Source organism: Rhodamnia argentea, chromosome 11 (assembly GCF_020921035.1).
Source record: "Rhodamnia argentea isolate NSW1041297 chromosome 11, ASM2092103v1, whole genome shotgun sequence".
NCBI classification, from domain to species: domain Eukaryota; kingdom Viridiplantae; phylum Streptophyta; class Magnoliopsida; order Myrtales; family Myrtaceae; genus Rhodamnia; species Rhodamnia argentea.
The window spans coordinates 20,059,959-20,077,962 of NC_063160.1; the positions used below are offsets into that span (position 1 = coordinate 20,059,959).

Consider the following 18,004-nt stretch of genomic DNA (forward strand, 5'->3'; position numbering starts at 1 on the left):
AAATATCAAATAATGAACGGACTAGAATATGAACATATCCGGCTTTATTACTCTACAAAATTCCCGAATTTCATATCTTACGTAACCAAAAAAGTCAACTCAACAAAACAAGAAGAACAAGCCGATGATTTGTTGCTTCTAACCACAGTGCGAGCATCATCGACTCCGACCGCGCCGCTCGTACTCGCCGGCCATCCAATTGAGCTCCCCAAGCGGAGCTTCCCAGCCAACATCTCTACCTTTGCCCAAATCGACACCTTCCATTGGGTCCGTGACATTAACCGCTTCCAACGTCGCTGCTCGGCCTCTGTTACGGTTAAGAACCCCCGATCGACAAGTGGTTGAGAACTTCCTCCGCTGGACACTAACCTGCGAGTCTACTCCTTTTCTTCTGCGTATTCCCAAGAAAGAACTGTCGAATTCTCACTTACAAGGATGGCCCTAGTTATCGAAGAGTACGGATGTTTGCTCTTGGGCAGTTGCAAAGGCAATAAGCTCTTCTCTTGTCAAAGCTATGCTGCCGAAATTAACTTGTAGAAGCGAGTTCGGTTCCTTTGATTTAATCCATCTAAGGCACTCTTATCTTCTTTCCACAATTTGCAGTCAAGAGATTTCAGGGGCTCCCTTCCTTGACTAGTTTGTTTTGAAGTAAGATTTGGATATTTGGATTGTGGCGCGCAATTGAGATTTTAAAAGGTTTTATCTCATCTAAGATTGTATCAAATATGTGATGGGATTTTCCGTAATCTGGAGGATATTTGTCGGATTTCTAATCCAACCTTATCCTATCTTATTCAAATTTAAATCCGGACGACCAAACGTAACCCAAAAATGATAATGATTGTGCGCAATAGTCCGTAAAAATAATGGGAAAATTTTCAAATCGGATGGATTCCATCATAAAATCTTTAATTTTGTCAATTTAGTCTTAAATATTGGTGCGAAATTTCAATGCAATCCTTCCAATCAACTTCCACTAGAATTCGCCGATGTGTCGGTCCAATCATCACCTCTTCTTACCTAGCACACCGTCACGTATTTTCGACGAGCGAAATTTTTCGCAGAGGTTATAGGACTAAATCAACGAAACTTGAAAGTTTAGGACAGAATTTCCAATCACAATTGTTAATGTAACTTTTCCGAGGCAAGTGCATAATACAAAGTTTGCTCCCATAATAATATGAACTGGGTATTTGGAAAATTGGAAAAAAGAAAATGCCAATACTCAAATTATGGCAAGTCTAAGCAATACCCGGCTAGTCCCTCGAACAATCCAACGTGGCCATATCGTATTAACTAGGTTACCAAATCCTCGTTCTGTCCTAATAATTAGGCAATATCTCTCGATTCCTCATTCTCGAAAGCGGGCAACTGTAATCTCGTGCCTCCCTATAAAATCTCCCTCACCTGACAGAAGCATCCTTAAATCTCTCCTCCTCCTCCTCTTCCTCAGTTTTTTCGAACTTCCAAACCCTCCGCCCGCAGCCACCCGCCCCCCCACGAGAGGCGGCCGCCATGTCGAGGCCTAGCGCGCCGCCCCCGAGGCTGGGGCCGCAGCGGCCGCTCCACAAGCAGCACTCGTGGTCCCCGGACGTGCTCCGCGAGGAGGCGTGGCAGAGGCGGAAGGGGAGCTTCAAGGGCCGGCGCCGCGCGAGCGTGACGGACGACGACCTCGACGAGCTGAAGGGCTGCATCGAGCTGGGCTTCGGGTTCGACTCGCCCGACGTGGATCCGAAGCTCTCCGACACCTTCCCGGCCCTGGAGCTCTACCGCGCTGTCAACAAGCGGTACCACAGGAGCCTCTCGAGGTCGTCGTCGGTCGAGTCGTCCCTGTCGCTGTCCTCCTTGGTCTCGGACAACGACGCCGAGAGCTCCGGCTCCATATACGACCCAGGTACGAACGGATCGACATCGAGCATAAAGGACATTCATCGCCCTTTTTTCCTAACACTTTTCCTCGATGCGTGACTTGAAGGTGACGATCCTGAGACGGTGAAAACGAGGCTAAGGCAATGGGCGCAGATCGTGGCGTGTTCGGTGCGGCAATCTTCGTCTCCTTCCTCACAGTGATCGGCCTCGGCGATTACCCAAAAAACCAAAGTGGCTGTGTACAGAATTGATTATATACAGTAGTTGATAGGTTCGATCTGATTTTTCTCAGTCAATCTTTTCTTCCAGAACATCTCTTTCCTCCCTTAGTTTCTACCCTTTTCAGGACCTTAGCGATCAGTAGAAAAATACCAATCAATTCATTGTGGTCTGTTATTTGGGTATCTCTATAAATGCAAAAGAAAGTTCCTTTTCGAAAATCTTATGATGAGGATGAAATGGAGTAAGGAGAAGACTGTCAATGGGGGCTGTCAAGCAATCACTAATTTCGACAGGCTTTGTTTCCTTCTTTTGGGAGCACAAACATGGTAAGAAATTGACATTTTGGATTTTGTTTTTTTTCCGTTTGGTGAAATATTAGCTGGCAAGACAATGTTAGGTTTGCTTCGGGATGTCATGTGAACGGAGTCAAATGATTTTTATTATAGGGAAAACCAGACACGTGGGAAAAAAATTTGAATTTCTGATGAATACGGCGAATGATAAGTACGATGGAGGTTGAGGAGGCAACTCGAGGTGACTAAGGCCACGGAACAATGCAATTCCTCGCGAGTTTCTCTAAATTCGACATTCACTTTGATCGGAGAGCAGGCGTGGAATTGCTCAGTGCATGAGGATTACATAAGGAAAGTACAACCAAAGTGGATTTATTTTACTTGTTCTTAGGGCTACTCTTCGGTGAAATTTCTCGCAAAAATATTAAGTTGGGTACGCGCGAGGAGAAGGATCGCATAATCTTAGTACGCTATAAATATTAACATATAGCATGTACCCCTCCAACAATTGTCAATTGAAAGAGAGAAACTATGGGGAAAATGCCACAGCGCACATCCTAATCGTGAGTTCGAATGTTCTATATGTCTTTGAAATTGGCCCATTGGTAATGTCTATCTACTTTACGTGCCAATTCAGAAAGTTGTAAGTCTTGGATTGGACCCACTCGAACAAATGGTGGGCTGCTTGTGCTCGCGGAACGAAGCTCGGAATTCTATGAGCATGTTAGGAGAAATGGACCAGGTTTGAAGCCCAGTTCAGTCATTGGATTTGGATAGGTGTTCTGCTCTTCATGTCGAGTTGATCCCCACCAAGCATCTCCAAAATTTTTGTTTTTTCGGTCGAAAAGCGTCTCCATATTCGCTCAAACGTTTTTGTCTTAGCTAGTGATTGAAACATGCACACGATCATCCACCGGTGATATGTTTCATTCCGTTTCGAAGGCGAATGCTTTGCGATACCTAGTACTAATTATCTCAACTTACATCGGGCAGCCGTGTTTTCATTAGAATGGTTATACAAACCGATAGTAATGAGAGTACGCATGATTAAGTCATTTCCAAAATCGTCGTTTATGAAGAATTGTATTCGTACTTATTACGATGCCCCTCCGTCTCTCTCCATTAGCAAATTATCATTTTTAACAATGATAGAAAGAAAAAAGATACGAGAGCTGTTGAGTAATTATGTAAATGAAGTGAACATGATTAATACAAGAACGCATAACATGTTGCTGCCCTATCACAATGCCCAGATAGTCACCGCATCAATCATATCTGAACTGACCTACTGCACCTTTCGAAGTGATCGAGTAAGTTGAGTGTTATCTTCATGATTAATAGACAATCCATCGCCAAACCTACTAGACCTTTCGAAGCTTCAGATCTCAGGTGCCGCCTTGATCAACAGGCCTACCTACTTTGTGTGAGGCACTGCGTGCCTTTTCACGTTTTATCCTTTGCTTACGTGACTCGGAAACCTGCCTGACCTTTTCTTTGCTACGGATTTTTTGTGGGGCTGAAGGATCCCCACCTGGCTTGGAAGTTGGAACTTTGCTTGTGCAAAGTGGGGAACTGCGAACTAGGAACGAGCGCTACGATTTCTTCTCTTGCTGCCCCCTGATCAACAGTGCTTTTATATATATTTTTTTGTGGGTAATTTGAATATCCAATGAAATTCGTTCGCTTGCATTGACTTCCAAGGAGAAAAATCTCTGCTTGTGCTCTGACCTGCCAAAGCAGCGTCCTCTTCCATTTCTGATCGGCCGATGAAATCGAAGAGAAGACGAGAAGAATCCCGAGACCCGTCAGGCCTCCTTGTCCCAGACCCTGGTTCACTTCTTTGAAGTTATCTCGATCTCCCAGCTTTCGAGGGATCGGATACTCCAAATCCGTAGTGTTTCCGGAGGAGATGGAGAAGCTGGCGAATCTTGCTTCGAATCAGAGATTATCCAGAGTCGCACATACCCACGAATCTCTGCCCATGGCCAATGGAAATCCGGCGGCTCCCAGGAAGAAATGGACCAACTTCATGCCTCTCTTCGTGATTCTCGTGGTGGTTGCGGAGATCGCGTTTCTGGGTCGGCTTGATATGGCTAAGAACGCTGCTTTGGTCGACTCCTGGGCCGACGTGTTTTACCGTTCGCATGCTGGGGGCGAGCTGCCCCTGAGCGGCGAGGATTTCCCCGTCACGATGGAGGGTAGTGACCGGAATTTGGGGTCGGAGACGGAGAGTTGCGAGGACTGGTTGGAGAAAGAGGATGCTGTGGTATATTCTAGGGATTTTGACAAGGAACCTATTTTGGTTTCTGGTTTTCACGAGGTTCGGTCTATGTTCATTTGTTAGTCTTATGTCAAATTCGTTCTTTGTTTGATCCATTAAGTTCATCAATTGTTCTGCATGTTACTTTAATGAGAATGAGCAACTGATAGAGGATGCTGTGTTCTTGGGCTTTTGGCGGCATAAAGTGTGTCGATTGGATTGTTTGGTGTAGTTTGGATGCTTGAAAATGAAGATTTTCTAGACTTGGAATGGACAAGCAAGAAATAAATGCTTAGCTACTGGGTCATGATACACGTAGCACATGGAAGATGAACAGGCTAGGACCTGTACCTCTTTTTTCTATTCTTGGCTCTCTTCCATATTTGCTTCACTTGTACTGGTTCATGTCTATGTGAAGGGGTTTTTAAAAAAAACAGAGCATTCGAGAAGGAAACTGCTGGTATAAAATGACATTGAAGTTGCACACCCGAGGATGTTCAAGTTTGGCGGATACTGTTTATAAATTCTTATCTTCTTCCTTTAGCTGGTGCTATTATTGTCTCAAGGGAAAATTCGAGTTCCACTTCCTTTAGTCTGGATCGGTTTTAGCTACGATTTTGAGCATTCCACTTGAGATGTTGGATTTCCTCTCTTTGCTTGGATAGTTGTTGTTCAATCTGACTTGTGGGTGTGTTTCTAGCACAATGTTATGACTAGTTGTCAGTGTGATTTGGTTGGAATGGTTCTTACGGTATTATGCTGAAATATAGACATCCTTGGGCATCCTTTTTATGCAGGAGTGGAAGACATGCGCTGTCGGATGTAAGTTTGGGTCCAGTTCAGATAAGGAACCTGATGCACAATTCGGATTGAATGGGCAAGCCGGAAAAGCTAAGATACTTAGATCAATGGAGTCTTCACAGTACTATGCAGAAAATGATATTGTTCAGGCACGACGGTGGGTAAGCACTATCTGTATTGACTTGATTGGAATTTTGAAAGGTGTTATAGGTTGAAGAAGATTGCGTATTCCTATTCATTAATTGTTTCGAATGGTGAGCACATGTTTTTGCGCTATGAGATTTTTTAACAAGTAAGGGAAGCAATGAGCTTTGTGCAATTTGCCCCATGCATAAGCTATGCATTACAGAGAGAGAAAGGGAGGAAATGGTTGAGACTGCTGTTTAGAACTTAATCACTTTGCTTGTCATGTGTAGTCTGATAGTTTTGTTTAGAGTGACCGTGGAGAGAAGATGGAGCCTTGGGGTCTTAGGCTGCTACCAGTATAAAACACGGGAAGAAGTTCAAAAGTGTGTAATTCTGAATAGCGTGCAAGCAGTTATTTTACTAAAAAGTGGCAAGTTTGTGTAGGTCGTGACCGTAAATCTCATTTATCACCAAAAATCTGATAGTTCATTTCTTTTGCATTTTCGTGAGGGCATATGAGGATTTATTTCCACCTATATAAACTGCGACATCAAAGCGAACTCCATGATCCTAAAGCGGTTTACTTGATTACTAGATCTAAACTCAGAATTACTCAGATCACTGCCAAACAATCATGTGCAGTGAAAAGAATCATATGGAGATGGTCATTTTAATTCTGAGAGTCACTGTGTTTGTTTTTCTGGTCCATGGGGTCAAACTTCCGCTGTTATTAAGATAAGAACATGTAAGATGAGAGAGAATTTTTTATAGATTAATTACATAAGACTCATTTTTATAGATTACGATGGTAATGACGGATGCTGCCTCCATGCAAATGCTCTAAGTTACAATGCTAGCAGAATGACTGGGCTGCATCATCACTCTCCATTCCTATTCTTCCTATTTTTCTTTATTATGATCTTAGATGTCTTGTGCTACAGGAGGGGCATTGATATCGTGATGACAACTAGTCTTTCCTCTGATGTTCCAGTTGGATATTTTTCGTGGGCTGAGTATGACATTATGGCTCCGGTGCAGCCAAAGACAGAGAATGCCATCGCAGCTGCCTTTATTTCTAACTGTGGGGCTCGAAATTTTAGATTACAAGCTCTTGAGGCTCTTGAAAAGACTAAAGTAAAAATAGATTCGTATGGTGGCTGCCATAGGAACCGAGATGGGAGAGGTGAGTGTTATTAGTTTTAGCTGCTCAATCTGAAAATGTATACTGTTATATTATAGAAGTATTTCGTCAGTATGGGTTGTGTAACATTATATGCAGAATAATATTGTAATTGTCACTGACTCACTGGACAGCATCTCTTTTTTTAAATCTTCGCGGCTTCCTTTGGCCTTGTCACATGATAAACAAATGGATTTGGGATGTCATAAGCAAATTGACTTCTGTTAGATTGATGAAGGTTAGCCCTATGCTGTTCCATGAATATGTGCATCTCACTCATGCATGTTAACATCTGAACAATTCATCTCTGTATATTCCCTACGGATCATGAGTGGTGAAGATTTGTTTCATAGATAAGAGCCAACATTAATCGACCCTCTAATAGGTTTACCATGATCGATTGAACTCCTAATGAGTCCAAAAGTTGAGAAACTTATCGTCCGGCATGAAGCATTGGTGCTCAAATGTGTGAGAATCATACATCTGCAAGTTATTTTGACCAGTTATATTCCACAAGAGAACAGAGTTGGATGGGGCTGTTCATATCTTTTGTAACTGTATCTACTGATTTTGCAGTGGACAAAGTGGAAGCTCTGAAGCGCTACAAGTTCAGTCTCGCTTTTGAAAATTCTAATGAGGAAGATTATGTCACTGAGAAATTCCTCCAATCTCTTGTTGCTGGTAATGGTGTTCTTTGGCTGTTTATGTTTTTCCAAATAGATTTGGTTTTGTTGAAAAAGTTTACCCTTTCTCCCATTTGATCTCCTGGGTGGTTCTCTCTTTTTGGGATTTTCCAAATTCGAATACCAAGTTATCCAGCTCTAGTCATTCTAGATTTCAGTTCTTACTTTTCCTCTTTGGGGCAGTCACTTGAACTATTTTGGTCCATTGAACTTGTTTGTTCTGGACAGACACTGGCTGATATATCTATCTGTTCGTAAAATTTCAGCAAGTTGATTGCCTTTTGACTTTGTCGCAGTGCTGAAACAGTTGTGACATAATAAATTTTGCAGGTTCTGTACCTGTGGTTATCGGTGCACCAAACATTGAGGATTTTGCACCTGCTCCTGGATCATATTTACATATCAAGGAGTTAAAAGATGTTCCAGAAGTCGCCAAGACAATGATTTACCTCTCAGAGAATCCTGATGCATACAACCAATCATTAAGGTACTCTCTCTCTCTCTCTCTCTCTCTCTCTCTCTCTCTTACACTCACACATGCGCATAAAATTTGTTGTTTTCTTTTTGAAATGCTCATTATGTTCTGATTTTGAAGATTTGTGACTTGAGTTGTTCTTTGCTTTGGAATTGCAACTAATTGTGTTCCTGGAGGACTTTTGACATGAATGGTGCCTCTTTTAGGTGGAAGTATGAGGGTCCATCGGACTCTTTCAAGGCCCTCGTGGATATGGCAGCTGTTCACTCATCATGCCGTCTTTGCATTCATCTTGCTACCACGATCAGGCAGAAAGAAGAGAAAAGCCCAGCTTTCAAGAATCGTCCATGCAAGTGCACTCGAGGCTCAGAAACTGTATACCATTTGTTCGTGAGAGAGAGAGGGAGGTTTGAGATGGTGTCCATTTACTTGAGGTAAGTGCCTGGATATGTATAAAACTATTGCAGCACAGCAGCAATTTCTCTATACATTTGACATGTAGGATAACTCTATTGGTTCATCCCTGTGTTAAACCTAGTCTTCCTTGATGTTTCTTGTTTGATATGCCAATAGAATTTTCAACATATTTAAATGCTCGCGCAGAAAACTCACGCTGGAGGCCCTGGAGTCTGCAATTTTGAGGAAGTTCACTTCTATGAACCACGTGCCGATTTGGAAGGAAGAAAGACCTGAAAGCATAAGAGGAGGGAATGCACTTCGAATTTACAGAATATATCCTGTTGGCTTGACGCAGAGGCAGGCTCTGTATACGTTCAAATTCGAAAATGACGCCGACCTGAGGAGTCACGTGCAAAGGAACCCATGTGCGAAATTTGAAGTGATTTTTGTCTAAAGTAGTTTCTCATCCCGACTACGGTTTGGCAGAGTGGGCCATTCGTGCATTTCCTGACGTGGGAATTCACGAGGAGGTGAATGTCAAACTAATTGGATCGCTTCTGGCGCACCATCCTCTTTTCCATATCTTGCTTATGCAAGTGATGGAGGGAGTGATAAATTTACCAAAGAGTTGATGGAATATTTATCGAGCTCGCTATGGCAAGCTCAAGACTTTTGATGATCGTGTTTTTGCCCACGACGGAAGCTGGATCTAAATTATTTCGGTGCAGGGCATTAGATTAGTTCTCGGGTCACGACCTTTGATGTATTTCTTCGACTCTTTGAGGTGGCGATACCGAAATTCATGGTTCAAATCTCAATCTTTCTACATATGTGTCGTCCTATGCGGTTACAGGATTAGAGGAGTGAACTATCATCTATTGGGGCCTGTCATTATCCAGGTTGATGTGTTGATTCTCTCTTTCCCTCTGAGATTGCGCATCTGGAAAGCTTGGCACTGAACGTCTAGAATTGAACATAGTTCTTCTGATATAATTAATAATTGGGAAGCTTCTAATTGTCTGAGGAGCATATCGGAGAAGAGAAAATAGCTGGAAATCAATTCTGAGCAACGTGTTCCACGCATCATTTCTTGAGGCAGATCTAATCATGAGCCTGGTGTGGCTCCTTGGGGATAGTCGAAGCCCACCCGGATTCATCCTGCTTCAACAATGCTGCTTCTGGGTAAACCTCGGCGATCATTGTAATGGCGGGCAAACGGCAGGGAAGGGGAAGAGCGACCCTTCCACCGTCATAGCTCCTCACATCAAATTAGCCAAGACCCTTTTTTAAAAATCCTAAAATATGAACAATTCATGACTCCATAGTTCAGGAATCAATCAATTTATCCGTGAAATCCTGGAATTTTGACCTTACATTAGTCAAACTTTCCCCCACGACTCGCGAATTGATTTTATGAGCTGGACAGAGCTAGTTCTTTTCCTCGTCTCTTCAATCGTCTTCTTTTCCATTGAAGTCTGTGTGCCCCACTGGGTGACCTTTGGCTGCTTTGGAAAGGTGCAACGTGTCCCTCAAACCATTGGGCGCCTCCAAATCGCGGCCATAGTTTTCGCAATTGACTTCTTTCCGTTATGTAGTCCTCACCAATGATGAAGTTGGGCATTAGAGATTTAATAATAATTGATGCAGAAGGATATACGAATTAAGGCGAGCAAATTTAATATTTGAGTTCACATGTGAGGAGAAGATTGTTGAAATATACGTATAAATTATGTTAAAAAAGTTACATCGGAGCATTAATGTAGTGCAAAGTACTTAATATATCTTAATTCGCCTATAACTCATTAACTTGAATTTTTGAGTGAAGGTGGGTTTAACCAGATATAATAACAGGCTAGAATTTGAACTTTCTATCGGCAATCTTTTGAAAATCATCAATTCAGAAGTTTTGCTGTAAGGAGAGATTGTTGACTTTGTTACTTTGCTTTATACATGCTGAGCTGAGAGTTGATAGTCTGGAATGAGCAGGAAAATGAGGGGAGGAAATCCCAAAGTGGAGCGAGTTGCAGGAAGAACAAGATTGTGATCACTTCCTGATTGGTCAAAATATGCTTTTGGTTGGGAACTATTGCTTGTCTATTCTTTTCTTTTCTTTTCTTTTTGCCCTTTTTCACATGCTAGAGCACCACAAGAAATCACAATGGTGCCTCACTGATAAAGATTTCTTTTGGTTTCTTTCCCCCATGGTGGGTACAGTCCAGAGGGGGAGTAGAGAGTCAAGAGGCCCAATTGCTTGGCTATTTTTAAAATGACCCCTTGACCAGTTGCAAAAGTCATTTGATCCTGCAGCCCAAGTTGCAGCCACCCCCTCCAGAAGACCCAGAAATAATAAAGACGAAAAATCTATCATTTTTTCAAATAAAAAAATGAAGTGAATATTATTTAATGACTTGAAGTGGCCAAATCGTTTTTTGGCTAGCCAGTGAGCATGTGACTAATTCGACCGTCGAAAAAGAGGTATTTTAGTATTAAAAAAAAATCCCAAGTGCGTGTATCGATATATATTTAGTTATTTTTTACTTTTCTTATTTTTTTTTTAATTTTTCCCTCTTCCCTCCCCACCATAGGAGGACCCGTCGATGGCCGACTAGAGGAAGAGGGAAAAGGAAAAAAAAGGAAAAAAAAACAGAAAAAGGAAAAAGAATTTAAAAAAAGAAAACATCCTGTGGCCGGCAAATGAAAACGGTAATTAAAAAATATAGAAACTATTTGGATGATACCATACCATGCAGTAATAAGGACAATCCATACGTTTTTGTCCCTTCTTCACTCACCACGCATTCTCCAAAGGGGACCAAAACAGAGAGGAATGACAACTGACCTTTGGCAACCCCAAAGAGACCATTCAATCAGCTTCTCTTCCTCTCCTTTCCATCCCTCCTAAGGTCCCAACAACAGCCTTTCATAAGGGCCTACAACATGCTAACGTCCGTGTCTCCCTCCATCGACGCGAGTCACAACCGAGAAGCTCTTGATCTTGAGCAGCAACACCTAAGCATCGCACCATGTCTTCCATGTCCATCCGCTTTCTCTCATCCCCCTTACCGTGTCGGAAGAGTTCAGCTTCTCTCTCCCGGACGAAGGTGTCCGCAGCCACCACCCCCCCATCAACCGCTGCCCCGCCTCCGCCGGGGGTGGAGGAGGAGGCAGGCGTGGCGAGGCTGGAGCCGAGGGTGGAGGAGAGAGATGGGTATTGGGTGCTGAAGGAGAAGTTCAGGCAGGGCATAAATCCGCAGGAGAAGGTGAAGATCGAGAGAGAGCCGATGAAGCTGTTCATGGAGAATGGTGTTGAAGAGCTTGCTGAGATGTCGATGGAAGATATCGACAAGGCTAAGGTCACCAAGGATGACGTCGATGTGAGGCTCAAGTGGCTTGGCTTGTTTCACAGGAGGAAGCATCATTGTGAGTCTTCACCTTATTTAATATGTTTGTATTCCATTATGATCTGAGCTAAGAAATTACGCTTCCTCTTCTCTGCATCAGCACTGATGTTTTGCTTTATTTGAATTCTAAAGAAAATGTGTGGCACATCAGTTGCAGAACATCTCCGAGACATTTATGTGACCCTGCAAATAGTTCGCTGAACAACTGGCGAGGTCACCTAGAGTGCTAATCTAGTCTCTTTGTAATTTGCGTCTATGGTGTTTAGATGGTAGATTCATGATGAGGCTGAAGCTGCCAAATGGGGTGACAACAAGCGCACAAACCCGATACTTGGCGAGCGTCGTCAGGAAATATGGAAAAGACGGGTGTGTGGATGTGACCACCAGGCAGAACTGGCAGATCAGAGGGGTGGTTTTGCCAGATGTTCCGGAAATACTCAAGGGCTTGGCTGATGTTGGCTTGACCAGCCTCCAAAGCGGCATGGACAATGTGAGGAATCCTGTCGGGAACCCCCTGGCAGGCATCGATCCTGAAGAGATAGTCGATACACGGCCTTATACTAATCTCCTGTCCCAGTTCATCACTGGGAATTCCCGTGGAAATCCCGCCATTACAAACTTGTGAGTTCTTTCTGCTTCAATTTATAGCTTCGACATTCTTTAGCATGGTCGTACTTTGCAATGACCATCTGTCTTCAGGGGTAATAACTATCATGTTATTGCAAATTGGCAGCAATTAAGTAGTGCATCTATTGGTCGGTGAATCTAAGAGAGCCGCCGAAATGACTTATTGGAAAATTTTTTGATTTTACATTGTTTCAATCAATGAGCTCAAGTGCATCAATACTGTGCAGGCCTCGGAAATGGAATGTCTGTGTGATCGGATCTCATGACCTTTATGAGCATCCTCACATCAATGACCTCGCCTACATGCCTGCAATGAAGGACGGACAATTTGGATTCAATTTGCTGGTCGGTGGATTCTTTAGCCCCAAGCGTTGCGAGGAGGCAATTCCTCTCGATGCCTGGGTCTCAGCAGACGACGTAATCCCTGTGTGCAAAGCTATTCTCGAGGCCTACAGGGATCTTGGAACCAGAGGAAACAGGCAGAAGACAAGAATGATGTGGTTAATTGATGAACTGGTAAGCAATGATAGGGTTAACTCCAAATGGATGTTCTATTTCTCTTCTAAGAGGTCTTGCCGGTTATAAAATTTTAGTTCATTCGTCCTGTTAATCTGATGAACATGTGAACTCTCCAAAATAAATGCAGGGCATTGAAGGCTTCAGGTCAGAGGTAGTCAAGAGAATGCCCCACCAGAAACTAGAAAGAGCATCCCCCGAGGACCTGGTTCACAAGCAATGGGAGAGGAGGGATTACCTAGGGGTCCATCCACAGAAGCAAGAAGGCTTTAGCTTTGTTGGACTTCACGTTCCAGTCGGTCGGGTCCAAGCAGATGAAATGGATGAGCTAGCTCGGCTAGCCGACGAGTACGGATCAGGTGAACTCCGGCTCACTGTGGAACAGAACATTGTCATTCCAAAGATCGAGAACTCAAGAATTGGAACCTTGCTCAATCAGCCTCTCTTGAAGAACAGATTTTCCCCCAGTCCACCTCTCCTCATGAAAGGGCTTGTTGCGTGTACTGGCAACCAGTTCTGTGGTCAAGCCATTATTGAGACAAAGGCTCGGGCTCTGAAGGTGACTGAGGAACTGATAAGGCTTGTTTCCATGACCAGACCTGTGAGGATGCACTGGACTGGATGTCCCAACAGTTGTGGACAAGTACAAGTGGCTGATATTGGGTTCATGGGGTGCATGACAAGGGATGAGAATGGGAAGACATGTGAGGGGGTGGATGTTTTCTTGGGTGGTAGAATTGGGAGTGACTCGCACTTTGGAGATGTTTATAAGAAAGGTGTTCCTTGTAAAGATGTGGTGCCTTTAGTTGTTGAGATACTGGTCAAACACTTCGGAGCTGTTCTCAGAGAGAGAGAAGAAGCGGAAGATTGATCGTATGCTGTGTAGAAATTGTCGTGTTGTCCCCACAAAAACCTCCGGCGCGATGCCGATAATTGAAGGGATTGTAAACTGCACTCATCATTGGGGGTTACTTATGATTGGCGGCAAACTTTTATTACAATCATTTGCCAGCTGATTGGTATCGGTAGTCGCCTCGCTCAATAGGCAGTTCTTCAGGGAAACTATGTTTTGTGGGGCTGTTGGCACAAAAGCTGTGATTTTCCACTTCGAATGGATGGTCAGCCCTGGGAAACAGACGAGGGACATCCATACAATTCTACTTGTGATCATGATAATATCAGCCTAATAAGTCTAATTTTCGCTGTTACGGCCACTTTTCAGTGTGAAATGTGTGGAGGCTTTTTCACTGGTTTATAATCTTCACTGAGATCCAGTTCACCTGATACATATTACTTCTCCAGCTTTGATTTTCAGACGCCATTATTTTGAAGAGTTCAAAGCGAAAAAAATAAAAACTTCCACCTCCTTCCATCTACTTGTCACTTCTGTTCTCGTGATAATCACGCTAAGAATTTGTTTGATTCAACTCCCAATCCCAGACAGTTTGCTCACATAAATGTCTGACGTCTTTGTTGACCGTGTATACGAGTGGATTCATGGTACTCAAAAGGACATGAAAAATTATCAGGAAAACAACTACGTATTGCTAATGTAAATTTTGAAGTAAAGATACAAGCTTTCTGATGCAACGCAGAACCCTAGATCCCATCAGTTCTCGCTGTTAGCCCCCGAGACAAAAGTACAGTTTAATTGAAGTGTAGACTAAGGGAAAAAAAAAACACTACTACCATGAATTACATTCAACAATTTGACAATTCAATACACCCGTCGTCCAATATATGAAAACGTTTTAATACAGCAGTACTCAACCTACTACTGTATAGGTAGGTATCATCTGAATCAGTACCAGAGTTTCTTAGAAATCCAATGGCATTCCAAACATCTTACTAATATCATCCATGGCCTCCTTAGTAAAGACAGTTGGCTCAAACAAGTCAATTTCTCCTGGTTTTCTTGATGGTTGTAGGGCCACCTTATGTTCAGGATGTTTGACGTCATCAGAAAGAATTGAAAACCCAACATCGCTTTGCCTGTCGAAAGCTTTTGCAGCTGATATTCCTGGATCCTCAAATTGTTCACTTTCCAATTCATCGTCAGGAAGAATCAGAAATCCACTACAATTTTCCTGCTCCCGTAATTTTTCCCGTTTCTTTGATCTTCTAGTTCTTACAAATTCTATTGGCTTTCCAAACATGTTATTTATGTCCTCCATGGCCTCTTTCAAGTTGATGGTGGGTTCTACTAGGCCATGGTGGCAAACATTCTCCACGACTGGCTCATCCAATATGGTAGAGCCAACAAACTTGCCAACGACTGTATCCTCTCTGAACTTTCCTCTGGATGAGCTTGCTATACCCAGCTCATTGGAGGATTCAGGAGCAAGATCATTTGGTCGAGGAAACACGAAACCACTCACATGTGAAGCGGAGAAATTTTGTGCTTGATCCTGCTCCAAGTCTCCATTTTCCTTTCCATCATCATTGCCTTCTTCGTCAATGTATATTTGAAATCCTTCCTCTTGAGGCTGACGAAGTGTGGATTGTGTGTGCCGAAGTGAACAACTCTTCTCCCGATTCTGATCTTTAGATGCTTCAACTTGCTTCTCCAGGTTTTCATCAACAAAAGCCTTGGAATTGCTGCCGGAACTCTGCTTTTCCCTTTTGTGCCTCCTAAGCGATCCTCTGCCAACTGGCATTGACACAATTGGCTCTCTGAACATGCTGTTGATGGCATTCATTGCCTCCTTCATGTTTATTGTTGGCTCCACCAGTCCATGATGGCATGCATCTTCTTCCTCAGGCTTTCCAATGAGGGCGGTATCCACCAACTTTACCGCTACAGAATCACGGTAAGATATGGCAGGTTCCTCCACTTTCTTTTCCTCAGTCAGTTGCTGGTTTGATGTTTTTCTAAGTTCCATCCTTCCGCCCCATTCCTTTCCCGCAATCCCATCTGTTCTTGATTCTGCTAGTGGCTTACCATTTTGAGACTTTTCCTCCCGAATGTGGTCAGTGTCTACGTTTTTGTCCTGAGAAACCGATTGCTTAGTGTTACTGTCGTGGTATGTCCCATCATGCCTTCCATAGGAGTGGCAGATGTTTTCCTTGTTGGCTCTCCTTTCTTGATGCTGAGGAACATCTGCCGGTTATTAGATATCTATGACTATGAGAAGGATCACTTAAAGCTGCCACAAGCAACATCAAAAGAAGAACGTGTGATACCTGAATCCTCTTAATCGTGTGTCTCTCCAACCGATGGAGAAATTGCTCATATGATTTCTGCAGCTCATCCGCCGGTTCAGCAAGGCTGCCCAACAGTTAAAAAAAGCAGCTTTACAAGCCAAGAAGAGTAAAGTTTCTGAAAAGTTGCATCTGAAACCAAATTTCCCATACATAGAAAGGCTAGCAATGGTTTTGCCAATTTGCTACACTAGCACAGCTTCACAGCTTGTGTTGCAAAATACTCGTTGCTTGTCAATGAGCTATCTCCTTGTTTTTTTCTGCTGACTAACCATGCATCTGATAGAGGTAAAAAATAACTAAGGTAAAAGCTTACTTTTGCACTCCTAAGTGATAAATCTTGTCAGCTTCCTCGAATTTCTTCATCTTCTCAAAGTAAAGAGCGTATGCCTGGTAGAAGAGAGACCGCTTCATCCCGATGCGATTCATCTCCATTGCTCTCAAAAGCACCTTTGGATCGTCGACATAATCCATCTGCACGTTTATTGACAACAAAATCTACTCAAGAAGACTGGATCTTTCGAATGCATTTTCACATGATAAAACTACAAAAGCTCCACCTAAACCCAACTCCTTGGCTTACTTTGAGCAAGACTTGCTATATTCAAGGAAAGGAAGTAAGGAGAAACTAATGATCCTCGTAAATTCGTTCCCAACATATTCACATGTCACTCACATTCAGCCATTCTTACTCTGCTCGTTGAATTGCAACGAATTCAGTGAGAGGAAAGGAATTACCAACTGTAACCAGACACGAAGGTAACGCAAGTCGTTCCTGTAACGGCGGTCCGACTGGAACTTCTCGGCGCACTTCTGGAGAAACCTAGGGAGCTTCTCTTTCAGGACCTGAAGAGGAAGACGCTCCTTCATCCTCCTGATCCCACTGCCACAACATCGCAAACATCGAAAGACGTCAATCCACAGTATTAGCGAATGAGAAAAGGGATCAACCGCAGCGCGAGAATGTGGAACAGCAGGAGGGGGCGGGGGATAATCTGGCGTTACCGGATCCACGGGAGAAGCGGATCGTCGCCGGTGTAGGTTCTGATATCGGAGATCACGGAGGAGAAGAGATCGTCGTGGGGCGATTCGGTGGTGCTGGTCTCTGCCATGCTCGCGACAAGAGGAGAGAGAAAGCCTCAGGGGTCGAAACAGTGGAAGAAGCAGAGTTCGGAGAATCTATTTCCATGGCGGCCATGACCTAAATTTGAATTGTCCGGGTGGGTCCGTCCATTAAACGGTGCGTTTTTGCAGCCGATTACCATTTATCCAGAAGAAAAAAAAAAAGAACGTCATACATATATGGGCCTGTTTAGTTCAGCATTTCCAAAGGATTTTGGGCCTCTAAAGTCCTTTGACTAAATGCAAAAAGTGGTTCGTTTTTTGCTTAACTTTAAGAAAATGCAATTATATTTCCAAATGCCCCTAATAACCTTTAGCTCAAAGTAGCTCTGGAGATACTTTGGAAAGTTGCATTTTCGAAATGCAACTAATTTTTTTTTTCTTTTAACTTTAACACCTCTACCTGTTGCAACCCACCGTTGCCTGTCGGCCGCGCCGAGTAGACCACCACCGGCCACCCATCGCCGCCCGTCGCTCACCACTGCTAATAGTGGATCGTTGCCCGTCGACCGCGCCCTACCATCCTGCGCTTGCCGTTGCGCGTCGATCACCACCCTCCGCTCACTGTTGCCGCCCATCAACCACCGCCCTCCGTCACCCATCGGCAGCCAAGCGCCGCCGCCCACCGCCACCCATCGACCGTCGGCAATTGACCGGCATAAATAGTTTAAAGTTTAAAAAAAAAATAAAAATATTTTACAAAGTGTATTTTTCACCAAAAATGCAAAGTTACTTTTTAATGTGTTTTTAAAATATATTTTATCAAATACTATTTACATTTTAAAAATATCTTTTAGTCCAAAGATATTTATATTTTTTTCGAAGACAT

The 18,004-nt window shown here is 43.3% G+C and overlaps 5 protein-coding genes across 6 annotated transcripts in view; 4 read left to right on the top strand and 1 right to left on the bottom strand.

Annotated features, from left to right (window-relative positions):
- LOC115735585 (DNA repair protein REV1) overlaps nt 1–18,004 on the top strand; it is an 870,695-nt gene that overhangs the window by 234,936 nt on the left and 617,755 nt on the right. The gene's annotated exons all lie outside the window — the stretch shown is intronic.
- LOC115736000 lies at nt 1,367–2,165 on the top strand. Its single transcript, XM_030667503.2, has 2 exons — nt 1,367–1,894; nt 1,976–2,165. Exons 1-2 carry the CDS (start codon nt 1,516–1,518, stop codon nt 2,068–2,070), a joined length of 474 nt encoding a protein of 157 aa, XP_030523363.1. The 5' UTR covers nt 1,367–1,515; the 3' UTR covers nt 2,071–2,165.
- LOC115735996 (glycoprotein 3-alpha-L-fucosyltransferase A) lies at nt 3,863–9,130 on the top strand. The gene is made up of 8 exons (XM_030667497.2): nt 3,863–4,010; nt 4,147–4,704; nt 5,442–5,602; nt 6,513–6,754; nt 7,328–7,432; nt 7,765–7,921; nt 8,116–8,343; nt 8,513–9,130. Exons 2-8 carry the CDS (start codon nt 4,294–4,296, stop codon nt 8,760–8,762), a joined length of 1,554 nt encoding a protein of 517 aa, XP_030523357.1. The 5' UTR covers nt 3,863–4,010; nt 4,147–4,293; the 3' UTR covers nt 8,763–9,130.
- LOC115735992 (ferredoxin--nitrite reductase, chloroplastic) lies at nt 11,190–14,193 on the top strand. The gene is made up of 4 exons (XM_030667489.2): nt 11,190–11,728; nt 11,976–12,330; nt 12,564–12,852; nt 12,983–14,193. Exons 1-4 carry the CDS (start codon nt 11,332–11,334, stop codon nt 13,721–13,723), a joined length of 1,782 nt encoding a protein of 593 aa, XP_030523349.1. The 5' UTR covers nt 11,190–11,331; the 3' UTR covers nt 13,724–14,193.
- On the bottom strand, nt 14,431–17,322 carry LOC115735993 (probable inactive serine/threonine-protein kinase bub1). Its single transcript, XM_030667490.2, has 5 exons — nt 17,059–17,322; nt 16,792–16,936; nt 16,370–16,527; nt 16,036–16,120; nt 14,431–15,941 (listed from the first exon to the last, which is right to left on the bottom strand). The coding sequence occupies exons 1-5, from the start codon at nt 17,163–17,165 to the stop codon at nt 14,670–14,672; spliced, it is 1,767 nt and encodes a 588-aa protein (XP_030523350.1). The 5' UTR covers nt 17,166–17,322; the 3' UTR covers nt 14,431–14,669.